This window comes from Apiospora aurea (genome assembly GCF_038362705.1).
Source record: "Apiospora aurea strain CBS 24483 chromosome Unknown utg000002l_segment0_segment0, whole genome shotgun sequence".
In the NCBI taxonomy this organism is placed as follows: domain Eukaryota; kingdom Fungi; phylum Ascomycota; class Sordariomycetes; order Amphisphaeriales; family Apiosporaceae; genus Apiospora; species Apiospora aurea.
In genome coordinates, this window is record NW_027117389.1 from 2,406,547 (window position 1) to 2,425,838 (window position 19,292).

Genomic DNA, 19,292 nt, shown 5'->3' on the forward strand with positions numbered 1-19,292 from the left:
CCGTTCCTTACTATCTCCTGGGCGACTGTGTGCACAGCTATTCTCGGACGCCCAAGAAGAAAAAGAAGAAGAAACCCCGAAGCAGGTCTTCCAGCTTTCCTAGGTGTCTTGTCTTGTCGGTCTTGCTTAGCTGGCGACCCCCTGGCCCGTTGGATCCTTTGGCATCACCCTCGTTACGGATCAAACTCCTCAGCTTGTTTCAGTCGACCCAACCATCAAGTGGCCATCTAATTGATTCGCATCTCAGCAATTCGGCCAGCGACAAGAACCATCCTGTCGTCTTACTCATCGTTGCTTTCGTTTTTCCCTTTTGCTATCTTGAAAATATTTTCCATCGAAAATCCGTACATCTCCGTCAAAGGAAGGCCTGGTCGTCGCGCCCACGCATCAACATACCATCCGTCACATTCTTCTGCATCCTACCTAGCCTCTCACATAGCGTCAAACCGGTCGCATTGGCTGCGTTAACCTGTCTAACGTGAGACACAAAACAACCAACGGGCTTCTCAGGGCACACTTGGCGACATCGTCTCCCGACGCCCAATCAATCGCCCGGAAGCGTATATTTTATCCTCTTTATTGGATTCGACTCCTCAACTTAACGTGAGGAGTCAATTCCTATAATTGCCCGTCCTGGCTTCCCAACCCAACCCGCGACTTTCTCTCCTAGAGATGGATCCGGGCTTTTCTGAACAGCAAACCAGCTACGCGCAATACCCGCAGTACGACCAGCAGCCACAACAGGCGCCCGCCCAATTTCCTCAGTATCCCGCCCAGCAACAACCCCGACAGCAGCCCAACGGCGCTTTTCCCATGATGGCTGCGTCGACCAAGCGTAGTCGCGGTGGGAGTCTGGTCAAGGGCACCGGCGAGATATTTCAGAAGAAATGGCCGCGATACTTCTTGCTCGTCGCATTCTTGCAGGCCATTCTCTGCATTGTGTTTGAGGCGTAGGTTCTTCCTATCCATCCAGTTGCTATCCGCAAACCTCCCAGGCAGCTAACGTGTCGCTGCAGCTATACGTTTGTCAAGTTCCAAGGCAGTCTGCGAGATATGACTCAAAATAATTTCCAGAAAGATGAGCAGGTCCAGTCTCAGCTTAAGACGATTCCGACATTCTTGGCTCTCTTCATTTTCGGCTTCCTCTACGTGCTGCTGCTCTGCTGGGATGCACTGCGCATGAAGAATACCATTCAAGTCATCGGCTTATGCATCGCAAACCTGGCGCTGCTGGTATATACGGCTATCCAGATTGACCAGATTAAAGAAGCAGTCGACATTCTCAAGAGCCGGAGCGCCATGGCCAAACCCGACCTCTGGTCCGACGTCAAGCCTCTCCTGGTTGCCGTTCCTTGTATCTTGGCCCTTACCAGCATTCTTCTCGGCTTCATTGCCTGGAAGCTGTACCAAGAGTTTGCTTGGGACATCCTGAAGCACATAGGAGCTGACTATCGGATGAAAAAGCGGTTCTTGTACTATCAGGTATGGCACATTGCGCTGGACTGCGAGCAAAACGCATTGCTGACTTGCTACAGGTTTACATCGCACTTCTGAAATTCGATTTCTTCTTTTTCCTTGGATTCACGATTCAGTTCCTCGTCATCGTCGGAGGCAAGACGGACGCCGAATTTGGCCTGACATCGGCGGCGGTACCCGTTACGATCGCAATCTTGCTTGCGGCAGCAATATTCGTTCGTAAAGAATGGAAATGGGGCATGATCTGCGTCATCATCCTGTATCTCGGCGGACTGGCCTACTTCATCTTCAAGCTGTCTCGAATTTACGACGAGACGCACAAGGATTTCTACAAGTCGGTAAAGAAGTCGCTGACTACGTTCGCTGTCCTTACCATCATTCTCATCGTCCTGACCATCATCAACGCCATGATTTGCATGTTCAACTTTGGGGCCGGTCTGAAGCAACACCTCGAGAACCCGATCAAGCGTGAGCTGGACAAGGACCAGGCCAGTTACTCTATGAGCGATGTCAAGCCGTTACCCAGCAGGATGACCATCGATTAAGCATGACCGGGTGAGCAGGGTATAAAGAAGTCCTTTACCTGTACAAAATCGCACGATCATCACGACTCTCCTTTTGCATTTTCTCACAGATATCCGACCAAGAGTGGTCAAAAGAAAGCCTCGCGGGTTAGCGTGGAGAAGGGGGAAACAGGAACCAACCCCGGCACGTGTCCATCCATGGAGTTCAGCGACTGGTATTTTTTGGTTCAAGCCCCTTAATTTTTATTTTTTCAGAGGGATGGTTTGGAGTTATACGGAATTCTGACGGCTTTATTCCCCATGTGTTGCTTCAAAAACTGGACGACAAGTCTAGACGAGCCTTCATTTAGTGGCGACGATATCGAGCAGGGACTGGGCTCTTTGAAGCGTTTGGGAGTATTTACATGAGCGTTGAGTTGTCTACGCCCAGTTCGTATAAACTGGCTTGGATGGAGCGTAGAGGTAAATACCGAAAACCAAAGCAGAGCTATAATTCCTGACATTCAAGATACCAGACACACTTGAAAGCATGCCATGGTGAATATAAAACTCATACATTCCTCCCGGTTTCAAGTCTTCCGCTCAACTAAATAAGGACGAAATGCAGGCCCTAGGTTGCGGTTACACGGTCTTCAGTTTAGGGGTGTATTACGAGAGCAAGGGCTTCTAGAATATCATCCTCGGTAGTCAGCCATAATCAGGGGGCTACAGTCATTGAAGTCGGGAAGACAGAATATATGTCATTCTATTACTAAGAAACTATAAGACCAAATGGTCATGCATCGCGGCAGCCGTAAACTTGGTGGCGGGTATCTGCGCTTTCAACGTAATAATAATAATAATAATACTAAACTTGTCGTTAATACGGCTTTATTTTTCCCAAACACCATTTTGCCATGCGTTGGCTATGCTATACCGGGGCTGCTGGCCCACATCTATAAAACAAAGGGGAGAGAAGTAGAAGAAAAAGAAGAACAAGAAGAAAGAAAAGAACCAGGTACGCGAGCAAGCCACGTCTATATATGATGGATATCATCTTGGTTCTTGCGTTATGTTGGGACCTGTCCCTATGCCGGTCAAAGTCCGAACAGCCCAGTGCAGCCAGCCCTCGGTCTCGAGCTGAGCCTTGAGCTCGTCGGCGCGCCGTTCGACGGCGTCGACCTGGATCTCGAACTGGGCGACGCCGTCCTCGACGTCGGCGACGCGCGAGACGAGGGCGTTGATCTCGTACTCGAGCTTGGCGATGGTAACCTCAACGTCCTTGACGGCCTCGGTGAGATTCGCGCGCTCACCGGCCAGCATTTCCTGCGAGTTGTCCTGGGCGCGCCGGTACGCGTCCATGAGCTGGTAGTACAGGGCCTGAAGTTCTTCTTGTTGCGCGGCGTAGCGCTCGTCCAAGGCCGAGATGGACTCGACCTTGGTCACGACCCAAGGCTGCATGTGGCACGCGATGCCTTGGACGTTCATGTACAGGCCGCGCGCGACCTCGGCGAGTTGCGCCTGGCGATCCAGGCTGGCAAGTCTACTGCTGGCAAACTTATCATCCTCGTTTTCATCTTCGTCTTCGCTGTCCAGAGTCGCCAGCTCAGTCCAGGTCAATACTGCTTCTTCCGCGTCGCCAAAGGAGAGTCGGCGAGGCCATCGATTCTCGTTGAGTAACGACGCCTGTGACTCAAGCCCGGCAACACTGTGTCTTCGGTGCAGCTGCAGGACCGAACTGTCGAGCCGACTCACGATTCCCAGCGCAGGGCCTTGGAGATTTCTTCTGTTATCCTTTCCCATACCAGCAACAGACGTCTCGAGTTTGGTGACCTCATTGCGTATCTTTGACGTCTGTGATGGCCGGGCTATTGCATCTAACACCAACTTCCCGCCACCTTCGTGGATAACAGATGGCTGTTCTTCAGGAAGTAAATCCAGCTTTTCAAACCCTCCAACCGAGACTGGTGCTGACGAGGTGTTTTCGAGGTCCCTTCTGAACCCATCTCGATATTCCTCGGGCTTGTTCTTCCAGGTGAAGGCTCTACCAATACCTGTAGGTGTAGGGCTTCCAATTAGGCCCGATGTCGGTGACAGAAATCCACTGTCGGTCCCTGAGTATGCCGTCGTCCCAGATGACTCGTCTCTAGAAGGACGGGGGCCATGGCCTCTACCACCCGCGCCAGAGACAGCGTCCTTAATGCGTCCAAGACCAGACCGCGCGTCGCTCATCTTCCCGGCAACGCTCTTGAAAACACCTCTCCGCAGCGCTTCTCTCTCTCCGGGGCTATCGGCGGCAACGCTGGTAGCGGAACCAGGGACTGTGCCAGAATAGACGGCCGGGGAGTCTTCCTTCCGGCGTGCCCCAGGCTCCTCCTCCGAAGGAGCAGAGAGTATCTTCTTAACCGGATCTGCCTGTTCGTCTTTACCAAAAGCATGTTAGGCAAATCTGGCATTGTCCGTTCTTGCTGCTCCATTGCTGTTCGTTTCGGCTTCCCGTACCAGAGCCATTTCGCTCGTTCACCGTGAGCCAAACTGATGAACCTCTCCAGGTCAAGGGTTTCGATGTCCCCTATACCCCCTTTATCTCGCCCTCCCACCATCCCCAAGACGAGCTCTCCCCTCTTGCCTCCTATCTCTGTGACTGTGGACTTGACGGCTTTCTGCACTCCCCAGCCTTCTCCAGCAGCAGCCTTCGCAGTGGCACCATGAAGCTTGTGCAGTGTCTGCCTGTCGAGTCGTCGGTTTCTTTCAATCTTTTGGTACTTCTGGAAATAGCTGATCCCCCGTTTGGTAGCATCGATGTCGAATACGTCTTTCGACATGGGCGCGCCGAAATAGCTGAGTCGATTACGGGCTCCCATCAAAAGACCCAATAACGCAGCCACAGTAGTCGGGCCAAGGATACCGTCGGTAGGCTCAATGTTGTAGTATTCCGTTCCAAATTCCGTCCACCAGTCCCCAATCGCGGTCTCGGTCACATCACACAAGAGACCATCAATGTAGTCCTGCTCTAGTTTGCCAAAAATCATTAGGGCCACTTGACAGAGCTTTACTAATTCAATAACTGCTTCGGCAAATGTGATCTTCTCATTGGTCTTGTATAGTTGCAGGAACTTGGCTTTGGCGGCAGGGGTTGGCTCAGAAAGCGTCATGCCCGAACGCCCAGAGCAACCCAGCCGTTTGAGGTCCTCGTTCACGATGAACTCTTGACGATGCAGTTTGATGTCTCCGTCAGGGACTGGTATCACAGTCAGGGCAGAGGGGAAGCTGCTCAGGTTGGTCAACATCAGCTCCCCCAAGGGAGTTCCTTTTGGCCGTGCATGGAATTGCTGGATGGCCTTGAAATATACCCGCAGCTTAGAAGACCAAGTACTCTCGTCCTGGGGGACATCAAGAACGCCGACCACGACCGAGTGCTTCTCATCGCCTGTATATGTCACTATGACCAATGTAGGCGACGAGCGGGAGCACGCCCATTGTTCCACCATATACAACTCGTAGCCACGAAGCACGCTTCTCCTTTCGATGACATTGACAGACGGATCTTCCTCGAGGTATCTAAAAGCGACGGGGTCCGCAAGGACAATTTGACGGCGATGCGACACCGTGGACGGAGAAGACTCAGCGGCTGGTGTAGTTTGCGTCGAGTCGGGAGCTGGGGCCGGAGTGACGGTGCCGTCTGGTTGCTGTGGGCTGGCTCGCAGGTTCGTGTTTCTCTGCGAAGCCTTTCGCAAGAGAGTGAGATCCTCCTCTCTATGCATCCTTGGGTCGGATGTCGACATTGGAAATCGAAACGCCATGGTTCGGGGCTGCTGCGAGAATCTGTGCCTCGTAGCGACTCGGTTGCGTTGTCCCACACGAATTCATTATTATTGGGAAGGCATCCGTTGCGATTCGGTTGGACGGAGGCGCGAGAAGACAAAAAGGGGCGGCAGATAGTTGGAGATAACTGCCAACCTTCGTGAAGTCTTCCAATGTATGTCCCAGCTCGCCGAGGTCCCTGAAAGCATGTGAAGGATTAACCCCCCCGAGGGCGTCTGGTCGTATTATTCCCTGTAGGCTGTAGTTCAGGTCGAGGTGCGTGTCCAGGTGGGTGGAAGAGCTGAACCCGGAATACGACAGTGGCAGCTTCCCTGCTGAAACGGCCTGGAAGAAGTAAGGTTAGCAGCAAAGGAAAGTCCGTCCAGTCCACCTTGGGTTGGTGGAAGCTGCGCTAACTTTCGGCGGGGTGTTGGGGGCCATGTCCAAATGGCTGTTTGTTCAATGCGTCATTCCCAGCCAGTAAGGGACTTTGCCGAGACAGTGCGTAAGTATATGTTGGGACTCTCCCCCGAGGTGAAGCCAAATGCCGAACAGCACTTCAAATGGGAGAGGCACATATACCCCTAACCTGGACCACGTACTTTAAGTATGTAGAACGTTGAATAGCTCCAGTCGATGTTATTACTAAAGAATACGTTGATGTCAGGTCAGTATTGGTGAGCCAATATACGTCTACGTACACATGTACCCATGCCTCTTCACGTCATTGTGCCCAAATACCAAGATGGGAAACAGAGGCGTACTTGTACGTGGGTGAATACAGCAAGCAGCGTTAGGTACCTACAGTGGAATCAACTTGAGTTGATAGGTGCATCAGGCGTGCACAGGGAGCGCCACCACTAACCTAGCGCTGTCTGGAATCAACAACGCCTGCAGCACAACAGCCGACTCTCCAACGCCCTCGGTGACATACTTTCCCATCCCGGTGCATGTCGATTCAGCAACTTCGACAATTCCTACTTGCCCACACCGTTATGTTCGATCCCTTTCGCCCAAGAGGTCGTCGATTACTTCCTGCATAGAGACGGGAATTTTGCCTCGGGCGCACCAAAGGGTGAATGGCGTACGCCCCATCTCTCTGTATAACACCGATCGAGCGACCTACGGCATTCCCAGTACTACTCACACACACAGCGGCGAAATGGCGATGCTACAGCTGGAAAAGGAGCTCGAGAAGCTCACCAAGTCGGCGAGACTGTCGGATGCAGTAGACGATGTCGACAAAATCATCAGCTTACTGACCGAAGCGAGGCACAGAGTGGCGGAATCAGGTGGGTAGCTCTAGGACCCGGCAAACTCGACGTTATACTGATGTCCAATTCGATAGCCAACGACCCTCACACGACAATCCTGACTTTGACGAAGCTGCAGAACCCCATTAGGGAAGGCTTGGAAGCTGTCAACGATGACTTGAAGGGTGTACACAAGGGCCAGAACAAGTTCGGCAAGGCTTTGCAACAAGCCTTTACAAATGACAAGGTCATCAAGGGCACTTTGCCCACAGAGCATGACCCTATGGCTGCGCATCCGGACCTCATTAACCGGGCCATCGCTATGCACCTGCTGCGGGAAGGGCAGTTCGGTGTCGCATCTACCTTTATCAGTGAGGCACAACCGCAAGAAGACAACTCCATGGCGCAGTTCCAGTCCCAGCTATCTCCGGCTACACTGGCCTCGCCTACATCACCACGGTCTCCCACGCCCACTGATGTGCCCATAGTGGATTCTGACCCGTCCTCCGAGCTTTCGGTGCTTCACTCGGAGGCCCTCCAGGCCTCTTTCGCATCCATGTACTCCATCCTCTCTTCTCTGAAAGCACATGACTTACTGCCGGCGATAACATGGGCGCGGGGCAACTGCGCCGAACTAGAGGCCAGGGGCTCTAATCTCGAGTTTGAGCTCTGCAGATTGCAGTTCATTTGGCTCTTCAAGGGCCCAGGGGTGAACGGTATGCCCGATACGCCGGCCAACGGGCGATCTGGCGCGTTGGAGTATGCCAGGGACAACTTTGGCCGATTTCAACATCGCCATCTACGAGAAATCCAGCAGCTCAGCTGCGCTATGGTCTACTCCTCCAACATGGAAGCCTCGCCTTACCGTGCCATTTTTGACATCACGCTCGCGTTTGACGAGGTGGCAGCGTCTTTCACTCGCGAGTTCTGCTCTCTGCTCGGACTCTCTGCCGAGTCTCCCCTCTACGTCGCCGCCACTGCTGGCTCGATCGCGTTGCCGCAGCTTATGAAGTTCCTCAACAAAGTCAAGGGTAAAGGTACTGAGTGGACCACGGATCAAGAACTGGCCTTTGAGACGCCGCTTCCAAAGAGCATGGTATATCACTCTATCTTCGTTTGCCCCGTCAGTAAGGAGCAGACTACCGATGCCAACCCGCCCATGATGCTGCCCTGTGGACATGTACTTGCCCGGGAAAGCTTGCAGAGACTCTGCAAGAACAACAAGTGCAAGTGTCCTTATTGCCCAAGTGAAGGCCGCTTGCAGGATGCGAGGGAAATTGTTTTATGAGGATGGGGTTTATAGTGACTTTACACCAAGCTTAGCGAGGTAAGGACTCCGGCGTTCTACGGCTACATATCTATTAGGCATTTCGGCGTTCTAGAGGGGATCGGGGACTTTGAGACGACGCTCCTCTTGTGCCTGGCGTTGGGAGAAGCACGAGAGTGCCATGAACTCATGGCCTTTGGTGTATGTGTAAGCCACTCTTGTGGGCAATCTTTTGAATGAATTCAATCGCGACTGAAATATCCCCCAACGCATAGCAAAATTTGCGTGACAGGGATCCTAATCCAAGCAAACAATGAACAACCGGGCAGTTCACGGTATCCCTATTACTACTTCCGTGGGTATCCACGATACAGTACATAGGGTACGTAGTCTACGATCCAGGCGCCTTTGTTCTACGGCTCAAATTATCGATTCCGCACCTGAAGTGGGGCACTTCTCGGACCCCTGCCATCGACTTATTTCCTTGCCCAAGCCAAGCTGACTTGATTTTGGAGCAGCAACATCTTACTTACACCAAGCAGCTTCAGGCCCAGCATCCATCAATCCCACTAATGCTTCCTACGTTCTCGTGCCGGGTGACCACGGCCCTCTTGAAGTAGCCAATATGGCCGCTGCTATGAACAACCCACCTAATGTCTCTCAAGTAAGCTACCTCCACGCGTTGGAGTTACAGGTCGGTGTCCGGTAGCTAATCGGCATACAATTTAGGCAGACATAGCAGCCTTTCATGCTGCGCATTTTTCTTTAACTGCACTCCAGCACTTCTCCGCAGACTTTATTGAGAACTCAACAGCAACAAAAGATGGCACGTACGACGCTAATGACGAATACTTCGAGGGCGAGGAAGAGGATGATTTGGGGTACTATTCCGATGGAGTTAAGCGTACTTTGACCGACGAACAGATCGCCATCTTTCGGCATTCCGAGCTCGAGACGCTACGGCGCGAGAAAGCCAACGGTACCAAGAGCTCCAACTCCCAGACCGGCCAAATCAAAATCAGGTCGTCGAATACGGATTCCACCAAGCAAGATGATGGCCCGCAAGCCTCCGGCAGTGAAGAGGGTGAACTAGAGTCCGATACGCCCCAGCCCATCTCGGCGGCGGCGAAGAGGAAGAAGGCCCGGAAGAACAGGAAGAAAGCGAGGAACGCTGCTCACAATCCCCAGCAACACGAGCCTGGGTGGTTCAAGAAGAACGTCAAGCCAGACTTGCGGAAGAGAACCTGGGACAAAGTCGAGACGGGAATGGACTCGCTGGACTATGAGGACGCGCCTCAAGCTGAACCTGGTAACGGTGCTGGGCCTCCCACACAGAGACGGAAGATCTCATACGATGACTGAGAAAGCCATTACGCGAAAACACTACTAAGTCGACGTCTGTTCGCTCACAAGATATGATGGCGTAGTGATAGCCTCGTTCGGTCTGGATAGAAGGGGGCGCGACTACGATTGCGCAGCACATACACAAACAACCCTCCACAGTAAGGTCAGTCGTCTTTTCCATCAATTCTGCCCAGCCTCTCCTCGCATGATGAAACCTTTTATCGTCATCCTTAGACGGAAGTTTTGGCCAGGTCAGTCAAAGCACGGGGCCGGTTGAAGCTGGTTTACCGGTGATTATCTGGCTTAGGACCGGACGTGTGTCGACTTAATCTTCTCTCTGAAATAGCAGGACCCAATCTACTATGTATGCATCATTCTTCTTGAGAAATCTCGTTACTAACGACAAACCTTCTCTAGTACCTGGGCAAGCCTAACAACTGATCAGTAGCACAAGAACGCCTTGGATTGCAGACGCGAGCTTTAGCAACAACAGCTCAAACTGGTATCTCGTAGGAGGCGGGTGAGGCGTCCTTGGCAGCGACTGGGATTCTGGCCGAGACTTTGAACAGAAATCAGTGACTGTACCAGGCAAGGGAGGGCTAGTAAGTCGGTAGTTGAGTTGCTGGAGGCTGTCCCCTTGAAGGGAACTGCGAATCGCTAAGGTATGCTTGCTCTTGTAGCTGATGCTGGTATGTGCCTGTGGTGATGTGCTGTAGGTTGTCGGCGGATACGTAGAGGCCAGCTATCTATCGTACGGTCTGATACAGGACGCTGTAGCCCCAAAACAATGAGGCACTCCGAGCCCATTCAAATACATTTTATGCCTTTACCTCTCTCAGCCTTGCACAAAACATCCACCGGATGCCGCCCAGCGCCTGGGGCGGGCATAATCGCGGGATTAACTGACCTGCAGTGCAGTTCTTTAGTGTACTTACCTAGGGGTTGGCCAAAAGCACGGATTTGATGTGGGGTAGACTGCTGCGAGTCGAGTTACTACTACATTAGTAGCGCACACCTGCACTGATTTCGCCCGTGCTGAGCCCAGGCTGGATCAATGAATCCGTTGGACAGTTGGAGGGGTGGCCCGGTCAGAAGCCCGGTCAGAAGCCTGGTCAGAAGCCTGGTCCCTTCCCCGTGCTTTGGCTTGCTTATCTCACAGCCAGCCCACCACGCAAGTTTACCTGCTTCTGGCCCAGAGAAAGAAAGCCTGACTGACTGACATTTACCTGAAGGTTCAACCTGAACTTGAAATCAATCGTGAAGGCTCGGCACCCCTCCTTCCAGCAACCCAGATTCCGCCAAGCGACGAGGTAAACAGCTTTCCTGTTTGCATCGCATCGCATCGCTGCGCATCGTCCTCCTTTCCTTTCCTTTCCCTTCCCTTCCTTTTCCCCATCTCCAGGTCCCAACCCTGTCCTGGCTGGCCCGTCTCGCTCGTCAACAACATCAGATTCGATCCGCATCGTGGTGAGCGCCACCACCAAGCCGCAATCATGGCCCGAGTCTACGCAGACTACAACCAGACCATGCCCCGAAGCTATTGGGATTACGACTCTGTTAATATTAGTGAGTTGCAATTCCGCGTCGCAGACCACCCCGTCGCGATGGCGCCATCGAGTCGGGCCGCACCTGCGCTTCGCCCCGTCGTCGCCCACAGGCCCCGGCCTTCTCTGGCCTGCCTGCCCGACCTGCTCATCGAACCAACAACATCTGGCTAACATCTTGCCTTAGGCTGGGGTGTCTTGGAAAACTACGAGGTCGTGCGCAAGATCGGTACGTGATATGACCCATCCGACCGACCCTACGATGGTTACATGTTGCTCTGTTGTGATAGCAAACTGCGGTCGTTCGACTCTTGGTCTGGGCTAACGTTCGACTTTTCCACATACAGGCCGCGGGAAGTACTCAGAGGTCTTCGAGGGTATCAACATTGTCAACTACCAAAAGTGTGTTATCAAGGTCCTGAAGCCGGTCAAGAAGAAGAAGATCAAGCGAGAAATCAAGATTCTGCAGAATCTGTCCGGCGGTCCCAACATTGTTGCTCTGCTTGATGTTGTTCGAGATAGCCAGGTGAGAATTCCCATTAGTAAATCTTTTTTTTTTTTTTTGGACTCCGGCATACACGACTATAGTTGTCTTCTGCCCCCGGCGCACCGAGGTGCAATGCCATGGAGATGATGGCTGTGGATGAGCCTATTTCTCCGCTCTGAATGTGTTAGTGGCAATTGGCTAACATGTATCCCAACGGCTATTGTGCAGAGCAAGACTCCGTCACTCATCTTCGAGTACGTCAACAACACAGACTTCCGGAGCCTCTACCCCAAGTTCAACGACATCGATGTACGCTACTACATCTTCGAGCTTCTCAAGGCTCTCGATTTCTGCCACAGCAAGGGCATCATGCACAGAGACGTCAAACCTCATAACGTTATGATCGATCATGAGAACCGAAAGGTATGTTCTCCATCTGTCTTTCTGCGCTCTCTTCAGCTCACATGGTTTCTAGTTACGTCTCATCGACTGGGGCCTGGCCGAATTCTACCACCCTGGTACTGAGTATAATGTGCGCGTTGCCTCCCGATACTTTAAGGGACCCGAGCTGCTAGTGGACTTTCAAGAATACGACTACAGCTTGGATATGTGGAGCCTGGGTGCCATGTTCGCTTCGATGATCTTCCGCAAGGAGCCCTTCTTCCACGGCCAGAGCAACTCAGACCAGCTCGTCAAGATAGCCAAGGTCCTCGGTACTGATGACTTGTTCGACTACCTTGACAAGTATGAGATCGAGCTTGATCCCCAATACGACGACATCCTGGGCCGTTTCCAAAAGAAACCTTGGCACAGCTTTGTCAACGGCGAGAACCAACGCTTCGTCAGCAACGAGGCTATCGATTTCCTCGACAAGCTACTCCGATACGACCACCAGGTAAGAACCAGCAGAACACCATTTGTCTTATGTAAACAGTTTGACTAATATCATTCTCAGGAGCGTCTGACTGCCAAGGAGGCCATGGCACACCCCTATTTCGCCCCTATCCGCGATGAGGCCACTTTGACGAACTACCTCAACGGAGCGCCCGTGAGCTCCGCATCCTGAGAGGCTGCTTTGACGATGATCATGAAGAAATCTCCGGTTTCGTTCTAGGCCACTTCTTCTCGAGATACCCCACTGGCCACTAGCACTATGAGGCATCTTTGATTGTGTTAGATCGGAGTCGATCATTTTTGAAGCACACTCGATGCACACCCGGTTCAGCGTCTTCCTCCTTGTGAAGAATCGGTTTCGCAGCCACGGCCGTTTCCTTTTCCTGGATGGTCTCAACAGAAACTCGAGAGTATTTGTTTGCCCCTGCATGACTGTTCACCACGATGAGTTACAAAACTGTCCAAGGCGTTTACGTGAGGCAGTCTTCGGGGATGGCTAACTGTTGGTCAAATGGGGATGAAGAATGTATGGCGTTGGGCGCAGTCTCTCGCAGGCAAAAAAAATATGCTTTCAGGAGAATTACATTACATGGTAGTTTTTCCGCGTATTTGTTAATGCCCCTCGAAGCTCTGGCCAATGCATAATGGCAGACAGAGAATCTGCTGCACAGTATAAACATCACAAAGAAGCGTATTCTAGTAGTGTGGTAATGCAATTGAACGTTGTTTTATGAAACCCATATCTATCTGTAGTGGACACTCAAAGGGCATGCATATTGAATGGGACAGGACGCTATTCCAGTCAAACCATATGACAACAAGTCACAGGCCAGTAGCGGTATGCATCTACCCCTGGTCGGTCTGTTTGCAATCACAGGGTCTTGTTCCTAAGATCTTCAAGTAATCGAGTACTTTGGTAACATAGCTTTCCTTCGAATTTAATTCGGGGGGGGCTGAAAAGACCACTTTAAAGACTCAAGTATGGGATACAGCCCGACTACTTATTAAGATACCTCTATACCTTCATGGCTCTCTTATATATATAGTAGGTATGAACAGTCCGCAAAGGGCATATCTAGGCATGCCAGAAAGTGCACTCACTGCATCTTTCTTCGACTATTTACAGCACGTCAGGCAGAAATCGCGGTCACATACAAACCCGTCTACGCCACATCGTCTCATAGTCCCGCCCGGTGTACGGACCAGACTTTCTTCTTCCGTAAACGATGGATGGCGGTATCTCCGAACCGTCCGAGGCGTCTTGAGCACGCGTTGGAGCAAAGGCGAGCTGAATGCTGTGGTTTTGGACTTCGCCGCCGTCGAGCGATAGTCCGCTTTGCTGCTCCTCCGTCTTGCAGCAGACGACGAGTGGCCTCTCAACGCTCCCGAGTCGGTGGCGGGTGCGTGTTGTGGCCCGGAGCGCCGTGCCGCCGCCGCGGCGGAAGATCCCAGGCTGCTGCGGTTGCGGGCCCCTCTGTGCGACGGCGTGAAGGGCTCGCCGGTGCGGTTGCGTAAGGGTGACGATGAGAATGGCGCTTCTGCGTGCCTCGAGGAGGTCGGCGTGTGAGCGAGGATACTGATCTCATCCTCGTCGTCCGAGTTGTCGGGGATAAGAGAGGCTAGGGCGTGTCTCTTAGCCGAGGACGTGAGGCGTTTGGTCTCAGAAGTGGTAGTGGTAGGTTTCGTCGTCTTCGTTTTGTCTCCTTGCCCGCTGGCTCTATGGTCATTAAGCGAGCGCTTCTTCGTCTTCTTTGCCGGAGTCCGAGGTGATGCGGCAGCGGATTCCGCGCGGGGTCGTCGCTGTTTAGCTATGGACCGAGACAGCGATGGCGATGGGGCAAGCTCGGGGCCCGGAGGGGGGAAGAGTCATGTAGGACTTCTTGCGTTGCTGTATGACCCGAAGAGTCTCGTTCTTGTTCTTTCAAGCTCGCTCCTTGGTCTGCTGCACTGTCCGCTGCGATCGCGGTTCGGTCTACAAGAATCTCCGGGCTTGTAGCTTGAGCATTCTCCTCGTCTGACTCGCCATGATTTGCTTCGGACACCGGCATCCACGAGAACTCCGATGTCTCTACTGTCGTCGTCGCTGGCGGCGATTCCACTGGCTGCACCTCTTCATCCTGATTAGCCGAGATATCTATGTTGTCCTCGGCTTCCGGTACTGTCACAATTCCATTGTTGCGATTGGGTGAGGCTAGTCCCAGGCCTTCGGCCTCCGAGCTGTTCCGAGGGCCGGGCTCTCCTCCCACGGGCCACTTCGGAAGCTCCGGGCCCTCAAACTCATCTTCGTCGTCTGAGAAGTTGTACGATGGGTCTATGTGATTCCTGGAGAAGGATTCCCCTTGCTGGATGGCTTTGGTTGGCTCGTTGCCGACTGACGCTTGTAGCTGTAGCTCCGATGGCCTATCGAATATTGATTCAGGAGCCACCTCGGGTGATTCGCTGGCATCGTTGGACCGCGAAAGGAAAATGCTTTCCGCTGCCTCGATGAAAGCCTTGTTTCCAACGTCGCCAGGCTGAAGGTCCTCTGACGTATCCAAAACTGCCTCCTCAGTAATGGGGTTTGCATCGTGCGGGGCGTCTGCAAAAGCCATGTCGACGTCTGGGAGGTCTTCTGATTCTTCGAGTCGTGTATGGTCTTCCCCGTTTGGATCCGAGTCCAGCATTGTCTCCATGTCAGGCTTGGGTCTTCTCGTCTTCAGCCAAGAGACGTTACCGTAGAACTCAGGCTTTACCCGCGGTCGCCCAGAGCGCCGGCCCTGGGAACTTTCAGTTATATCTTCTTCTACCTCTTGCGATCGTTCTTCCTTGCGTATCTTCTTTGCGATCAACTGCTTCTGAGGTATGACTCCTCCAGGTGCCGACTGCAATTCGATTACGAAGGAAGAACTATGCTTAGGTGTATGGCTATCATCTGTTATTTCCACAGGCTGTATTGCCTCGTTATTCGATACAGAAGGTTCTTCCTGTTGCGCTTGAGACTCTAGAGATCCTGCAGAAGTGACATCTTCGACCCGGGTCTTGTCAGAAGCTCTAGGCTTCCTGATGCTTTCTGACGGGACATTTTCAGTTGTAGTAGCACCGCCCTTTTTGATTGAATCATCTTTGGGAAGGTACCCCTTTGATGTTGTAGCAGAAGGAATCGAGTTGCGCTCCTGTGCTTTCTGCTTCGAGGAATCTAGTGGTGGTAGCTTAGGTCTGCCGCCTTCTTTGGAGACGCCTAACAGACCATCTTCATCACTTCCCTCCTTCTCCACAAGCTCTTCCCCAAGAAATGCATCTTGCCGGCTCCTCACGGCGAGTTCTGCTGCGGTAGCGATCCTCCTCGGGACTCTGCGGTTTAGCAGATGGCCGACTCCACCCCCATAACCACTTTGAAAGGGGTTCATTTGTCCGAGATATGGGTTTCCAAAAAGCCCAAGATGACCTTGGGGGCCGCCCATCTGAAGCTCCGGGGTCTGCCACATGGGGTCTACCGGAGCCGGGCCGAAGGCCGCAAAAGGGTGCGGCATCCCATAGTGGTGCGCTGGTGCTGTCGGTAAGCCTGAAAAACTCGGGAAGCCGGTATCAGGTAATGGAGGTGGCGCCCAGTTGCTTTGCAGCTGCAGTGCAACATTATTTGGCGTCGACTGCCCAGAGGCAAAGGATGTTGACGTGGAGGATGGATTTTGGTTCTGTAGTATGCGCTCCTCCTCTTCCTCATCGGCCGACAGGTCTTCTTTGTCTTGCTCGTCCTCGAGAGACTGTAGATGGCCATTATTGATTATAACTTCGCCGGTGTGCAGATTGATCTCGTCTCCCTGGCCATCGAAGTCCCTTTCGTACTTGTCGAAGATGGACTCGAAACGGGACTTGAGCTTGAAGACGGCCTTTGCTCTGCTCTTATCCAGCTCGTAGAGAGGGTCCTGTCGAGCCTCGAACTCTCCTGGGTGCAAAGACAGCTCGTCGTCGTTGGCCTCGTCGTGAGGGTCGTCGCGTGGTGGTGGTTGGCCGACCTTGTGTCGCTTTGCAGGCGGCTCCATACTGTCGTTGCTGTGGTGGTTACCAGGCCCGGCGCAAACGATTCCGCGTCACGATGCAAAGAGGAAAGAAGAAAGTATATACACCACGAGGCTCATTGCTCCTCTGCCCACCAGAGCGCATTGGAACAATCGGTCTAGGTGACCAGGGGTGATGGCATGTTAGGGAGCAGATACAACCCGTGGTTGCTGGGACGGTCGCAAAATCAACATTGGACTCGCCTCAATGTCAATACAATTGATTTGATGGATGGACAGACTCTCTAAAAGTATGGGGGCACATGCAGCATCTCTCCATCGCTAAACCCACCAGGTTCAGCTCACGAGCCACTAGTACGGCCGCTTTACAGTGAAGAGGTACCAGCGTATCAGCTGCTGGGGCTACCAGCTGGGGCTACCTGCTGCCTGCTAAAAAGGGTTGGTGGGGGTCGTGACGTTGCGCCATTCCGGGATGCACATGCACACTTCCCAAGCCTCAACCTTATGTTCGACAAAGAGCTGCTAGTCTGGACTCTGGAGTCACCATCGCGACATTGCTTATCATTATCAGAAGCTATCTAGGTATCGCCTTCCACCCACTACATCACAGTCTAACATGCTCGCGGCATACTGGCCCTGACCAACTTTCGGCAAGAGTCGGCCTGCAACGACACCATCGCGACCGACGTCTAGTATGGACTCCAGCGACCATGTATTGTCAGAAGTGTCGCACGCCTCTTAAGCTCGACAACTCGTTGTCAGAGCTTAACCCGGCCGCATATGATTTGCTCATAGGTTTGTTCCCGTCATTCCTGTCCGGCCTGGCACCTGCCTTGTTTGCCCTTTGACTCTGGCCTACTCCATGCAAAGCAACCGTTCAGACTGTGACTGACTTTGCAAATAGCTGCCTCGTCGCAACAACAATCCAAGCGGCCAACTGTCACACCACCCTCGTACCCCCAGGAAGCCGAACGACGAGGGTTCTACGATCGGATCTCCAAGAACACTACCAACTCCTTGTTTAAGAAGCAGGGAACCGCTCACCGCAGTGATGGGTCTTTCATCCTATTGACCGAGTCGCAACTTGCCCCTCCAAAACTCACGCCCTCGCACGAACACCACTCTAGTCCCCAGCAGCGTCGGCAGTCCTCGTTATCGAATGGTTCAGGCGCTATGGCAAGCACGGCCAAACCCCACGAAGCCGAGCGCATCAACAAGCTCTTCGAGATTCTCTCTGCCCGTTCCGATATCGACCATCCGGTATGTGTCGAATGTACCGACATGCTTGTCGAAGGGCTGCAGAAGAGGCTGGATAGTACCATTAAGGAGAGAAACATGTTTGCCGACTACCTCAAGCAAGTTCAGGCTGATGTCCCATCAGAAGAAGATATATCTGCCTCGGAAAAGGCCATGGAGAAGGCCCAAAGAGATCAAGAAGAGGCCTTGAACAAACTCATCAAGCTGGAGCACGAGCAAGAGGCTCTTGACCGAGAAATGGCCACTCTGGAGGAAGAATCAAGAAATCTCGATACAGAGGAGGAGGAATTTTGGAGAGAACGCAACTCGTTTGGCACTAAGCTCTCACACTTCCAGAACGAGAGGGATAGCATCAACTCCAAGTTTGACCACGACTCTCAGCTGCTTACCAAATTGCAGCGAGCAAACGTCTATAACGACACCTTTTCTATACACCACGACGGTAACTTTGCCACCATCAACGGTCTCAGACTTGGTCGATCATCGGCTAAACCAGTCGAATGGCCCGAGATCAACGCGGCTTGGGGACAAGCATTACTACTTGTAGTTACAGTCGCCGACAAATTGGGCTACAAATTTGACGGCTACGACCCCCTGCCGATGGGCTCGACGTCCAAGATTATCCGTTATGACCACCCCTCTCCATCGTCTAGTCGCTTGGGGTCTCGAGGCGGCCCTCCTGCCGCCCCTAAAAAGCAAGTCCTCGACCTCTTCTCTTCGGGGGATCTGCCCCTGAACCTGCTGTGGCATCGCAAGTTCGACACGGCAATGGTGGCTTTCCTCGAACTGGTGCGGCAGCTCGGGGCTTTCGTCAACCATGAGACACGAAAAGTCAACGACCAGGGCGAGTATATAACCTCACCCTTGGATCTACCTTACAAGATTGAAGGTGACAAGATTGGCGACGACAGGATAGGGCACTTTAGCATCAAACTTGGGATTGCCAACGACGACAGCTGGACAAAGGCCTGCAAGTTTGCCTTGACTTGTTGCAAATTCCTGATAGCACACGCGAGCAATGTCAGCCACAACGCCAATGGACGAAGCCTGGCGTGAGGAGATGTATAAGTTTTCATTGGGACGGCGTGGAGTTACGGCGCCCACTGTAGAGAGGCAATCAGCTCACGATCGACTGATTTTATACTCGGTCAGCCCTGTTTACCAATATATTATGCAATTATTGACATATCCTCCAGCATCGTGCAAGAAACTTTCGGCTTTCGGTGATTACACTTATTCCTTGCTTGCGCATTTCTTCACGGCTTTGGGGCTGGACAGGCTGAAGTCAAGCACAGGTTTACAGCAACTGCGAACAAGATGGCGTAGAGCCAAAAGCCGCCTATAAGCGAGAGAGAGAGATCCGCTGCGAGTGCGCTACTCCACTGATCTCCGCCGTAGTATTTACATACTCCATCGGAAGGGCGTGGTCATGGGTAAAAACGCCAACTTGAGTAAGTAGGATAGGCTC

General features: G+C 52.7%; 7 protein-coding genes across 7 annotated transcripts; 5 read left to right on the plus strand and 2 right to left on the minus strand.

The window, feature by feature from the left end:
• Positions 1 to 672: 672 nt before the first annotated feature.
• PG986_003127 (uncharacterized protein) lies at positions 673 to 2,021 on the plus strand (the record flags this gene model as incomplete). Its single annotated transcript, XM_066839349.1, has 3 exons — positions 673 to 950; positions 1,017 to 1,482; positions 1,536 to 2,021. 3 exons carry the CDS (start codon positions 673 to 675, stop codon positions 2,019 to 2,021), a joined length of 1,230 nt encoding a protein of 409 aa, XP_066704413.1.
• Positions 2,022 to 3,032: 1,011 nt separating this feature from the next.
• PG986_003128 (Protein STB2) lies at positions 3,033 to 5,782 on the minus strand (the record flags this gene model as incomplete). The annotated part of the gene is made up of 2 exons (XM_066839350.1): positions 3,033 to 4,355; positions 4,409 to 5,782. The coding sequence occupies 2 exons, from the start codon at positions 5,780 to 5,782 to the stop codon at positions 3,033 to 3,035; spliced, it is 2,697 nt and encodes an 898-aa protein (XP_066704414.1).
• Positions 5,783 to 6,945: 1,163 nt separating this feature from the next.
• On the plus strand, positions 6,946 to 8,324 carry PG986_003129 (uncharacterized protein; the record flags this gene model as incomplete). The annotated part of the gene is made up of 2 exons (XM_066839351.1): positions 6,946 to 7,075; positions 7,132 to 8,324. The coding sequence occupies 2 exons, from the start codon at positions 6,946 to 6,948 to the stop codon at positions 8,322 to 8,324; spliced, it is 1,323 nt and encodes a 440-aa protein (XP_066704415.1).
• Positions 8,325 to 8,928: 604 nt separating this feature from the next.
• Positions 8,929 to 9,665, plus strand: PG986_003130 (uncharacterized protein; the record flags this gene model as incomplete). The annotated part of the gene is made up of 2 exons (XM_066839352.1): positions 8,929 to 8,967; positions 9,033 to 9,665. 2 exons carry the CDS (start codon positions 8,929 to 8,931, stop codon positions 9,663 to 9,665), a joined length of 672 nt encoding a protein of 223 aa, XP_066704416.1.
• A 1,475-nt stretch (positions 9,666 to 11,140) lies between these two features.
• PG986_003131 (uncharacterized protein) lies at positions 11,141 to 12,744 on the plus strand (the record flags this gene model as incomplete). Its single annotated transcript, XM_066839353.1, has 6 exons — positions 11,141 to 11,213; positions 11,379 to 11,420; positions 11,539 to 11,717; positions 11,907 to 12,101; positions 12,154 to 12,573; positions 12,634 to 12,744. 6 exons carry the CDS (start codon positions 11,141 to 11,143, stop codon positions 12,742 to 12,744), a joined length of 1,020 nt encoding a protein of 339 aa, XP_066704417.1.
• Positions 12,745 to 13,688: 944 nt separating this feature from the next.
• PG986_003132 (uncharacterized protein) lies at positions 13,689 to 16,591 on the minus strand (the record flags this gene model as incomplete). Its single annotated transcript, XM_066839354.1, has 2 exons — positions 13,689 to 14,380; positions 14,521 to 16,591. The coding sequence occupies 2 exons, from the start codon at positions 16,589 to 16,591 to the stop codon at positions 13,689 to 13,691; spliced, it is 2,763 nt and encodes a 920-aa protein (XP_066704418.1).
• Positions 16,592 to 17,277: 686 nt separating this feature from the next.
• PG986_003133 (vacuolar protein sorting-associated protein 33) lies at positions 17,278 to 18,880 on the plus strand (the record flags this gene model as incomplete). Its single annotated transcript, XM_066839355.1, has 2 exons — positions 17,278 to 17,362; positions 17,472 to 18,880. The coding sequence occupies 2 exons, from the start codon at positions 17,278 to 17,280 to the stop codon at positions 18,878 to 18,880; spliced, it is 1,494 nt and encodes a 497-aa protein (XP_066704419.1).
• Positions 18,881 to 19,292: the final 412 nt, after the last annotated feature.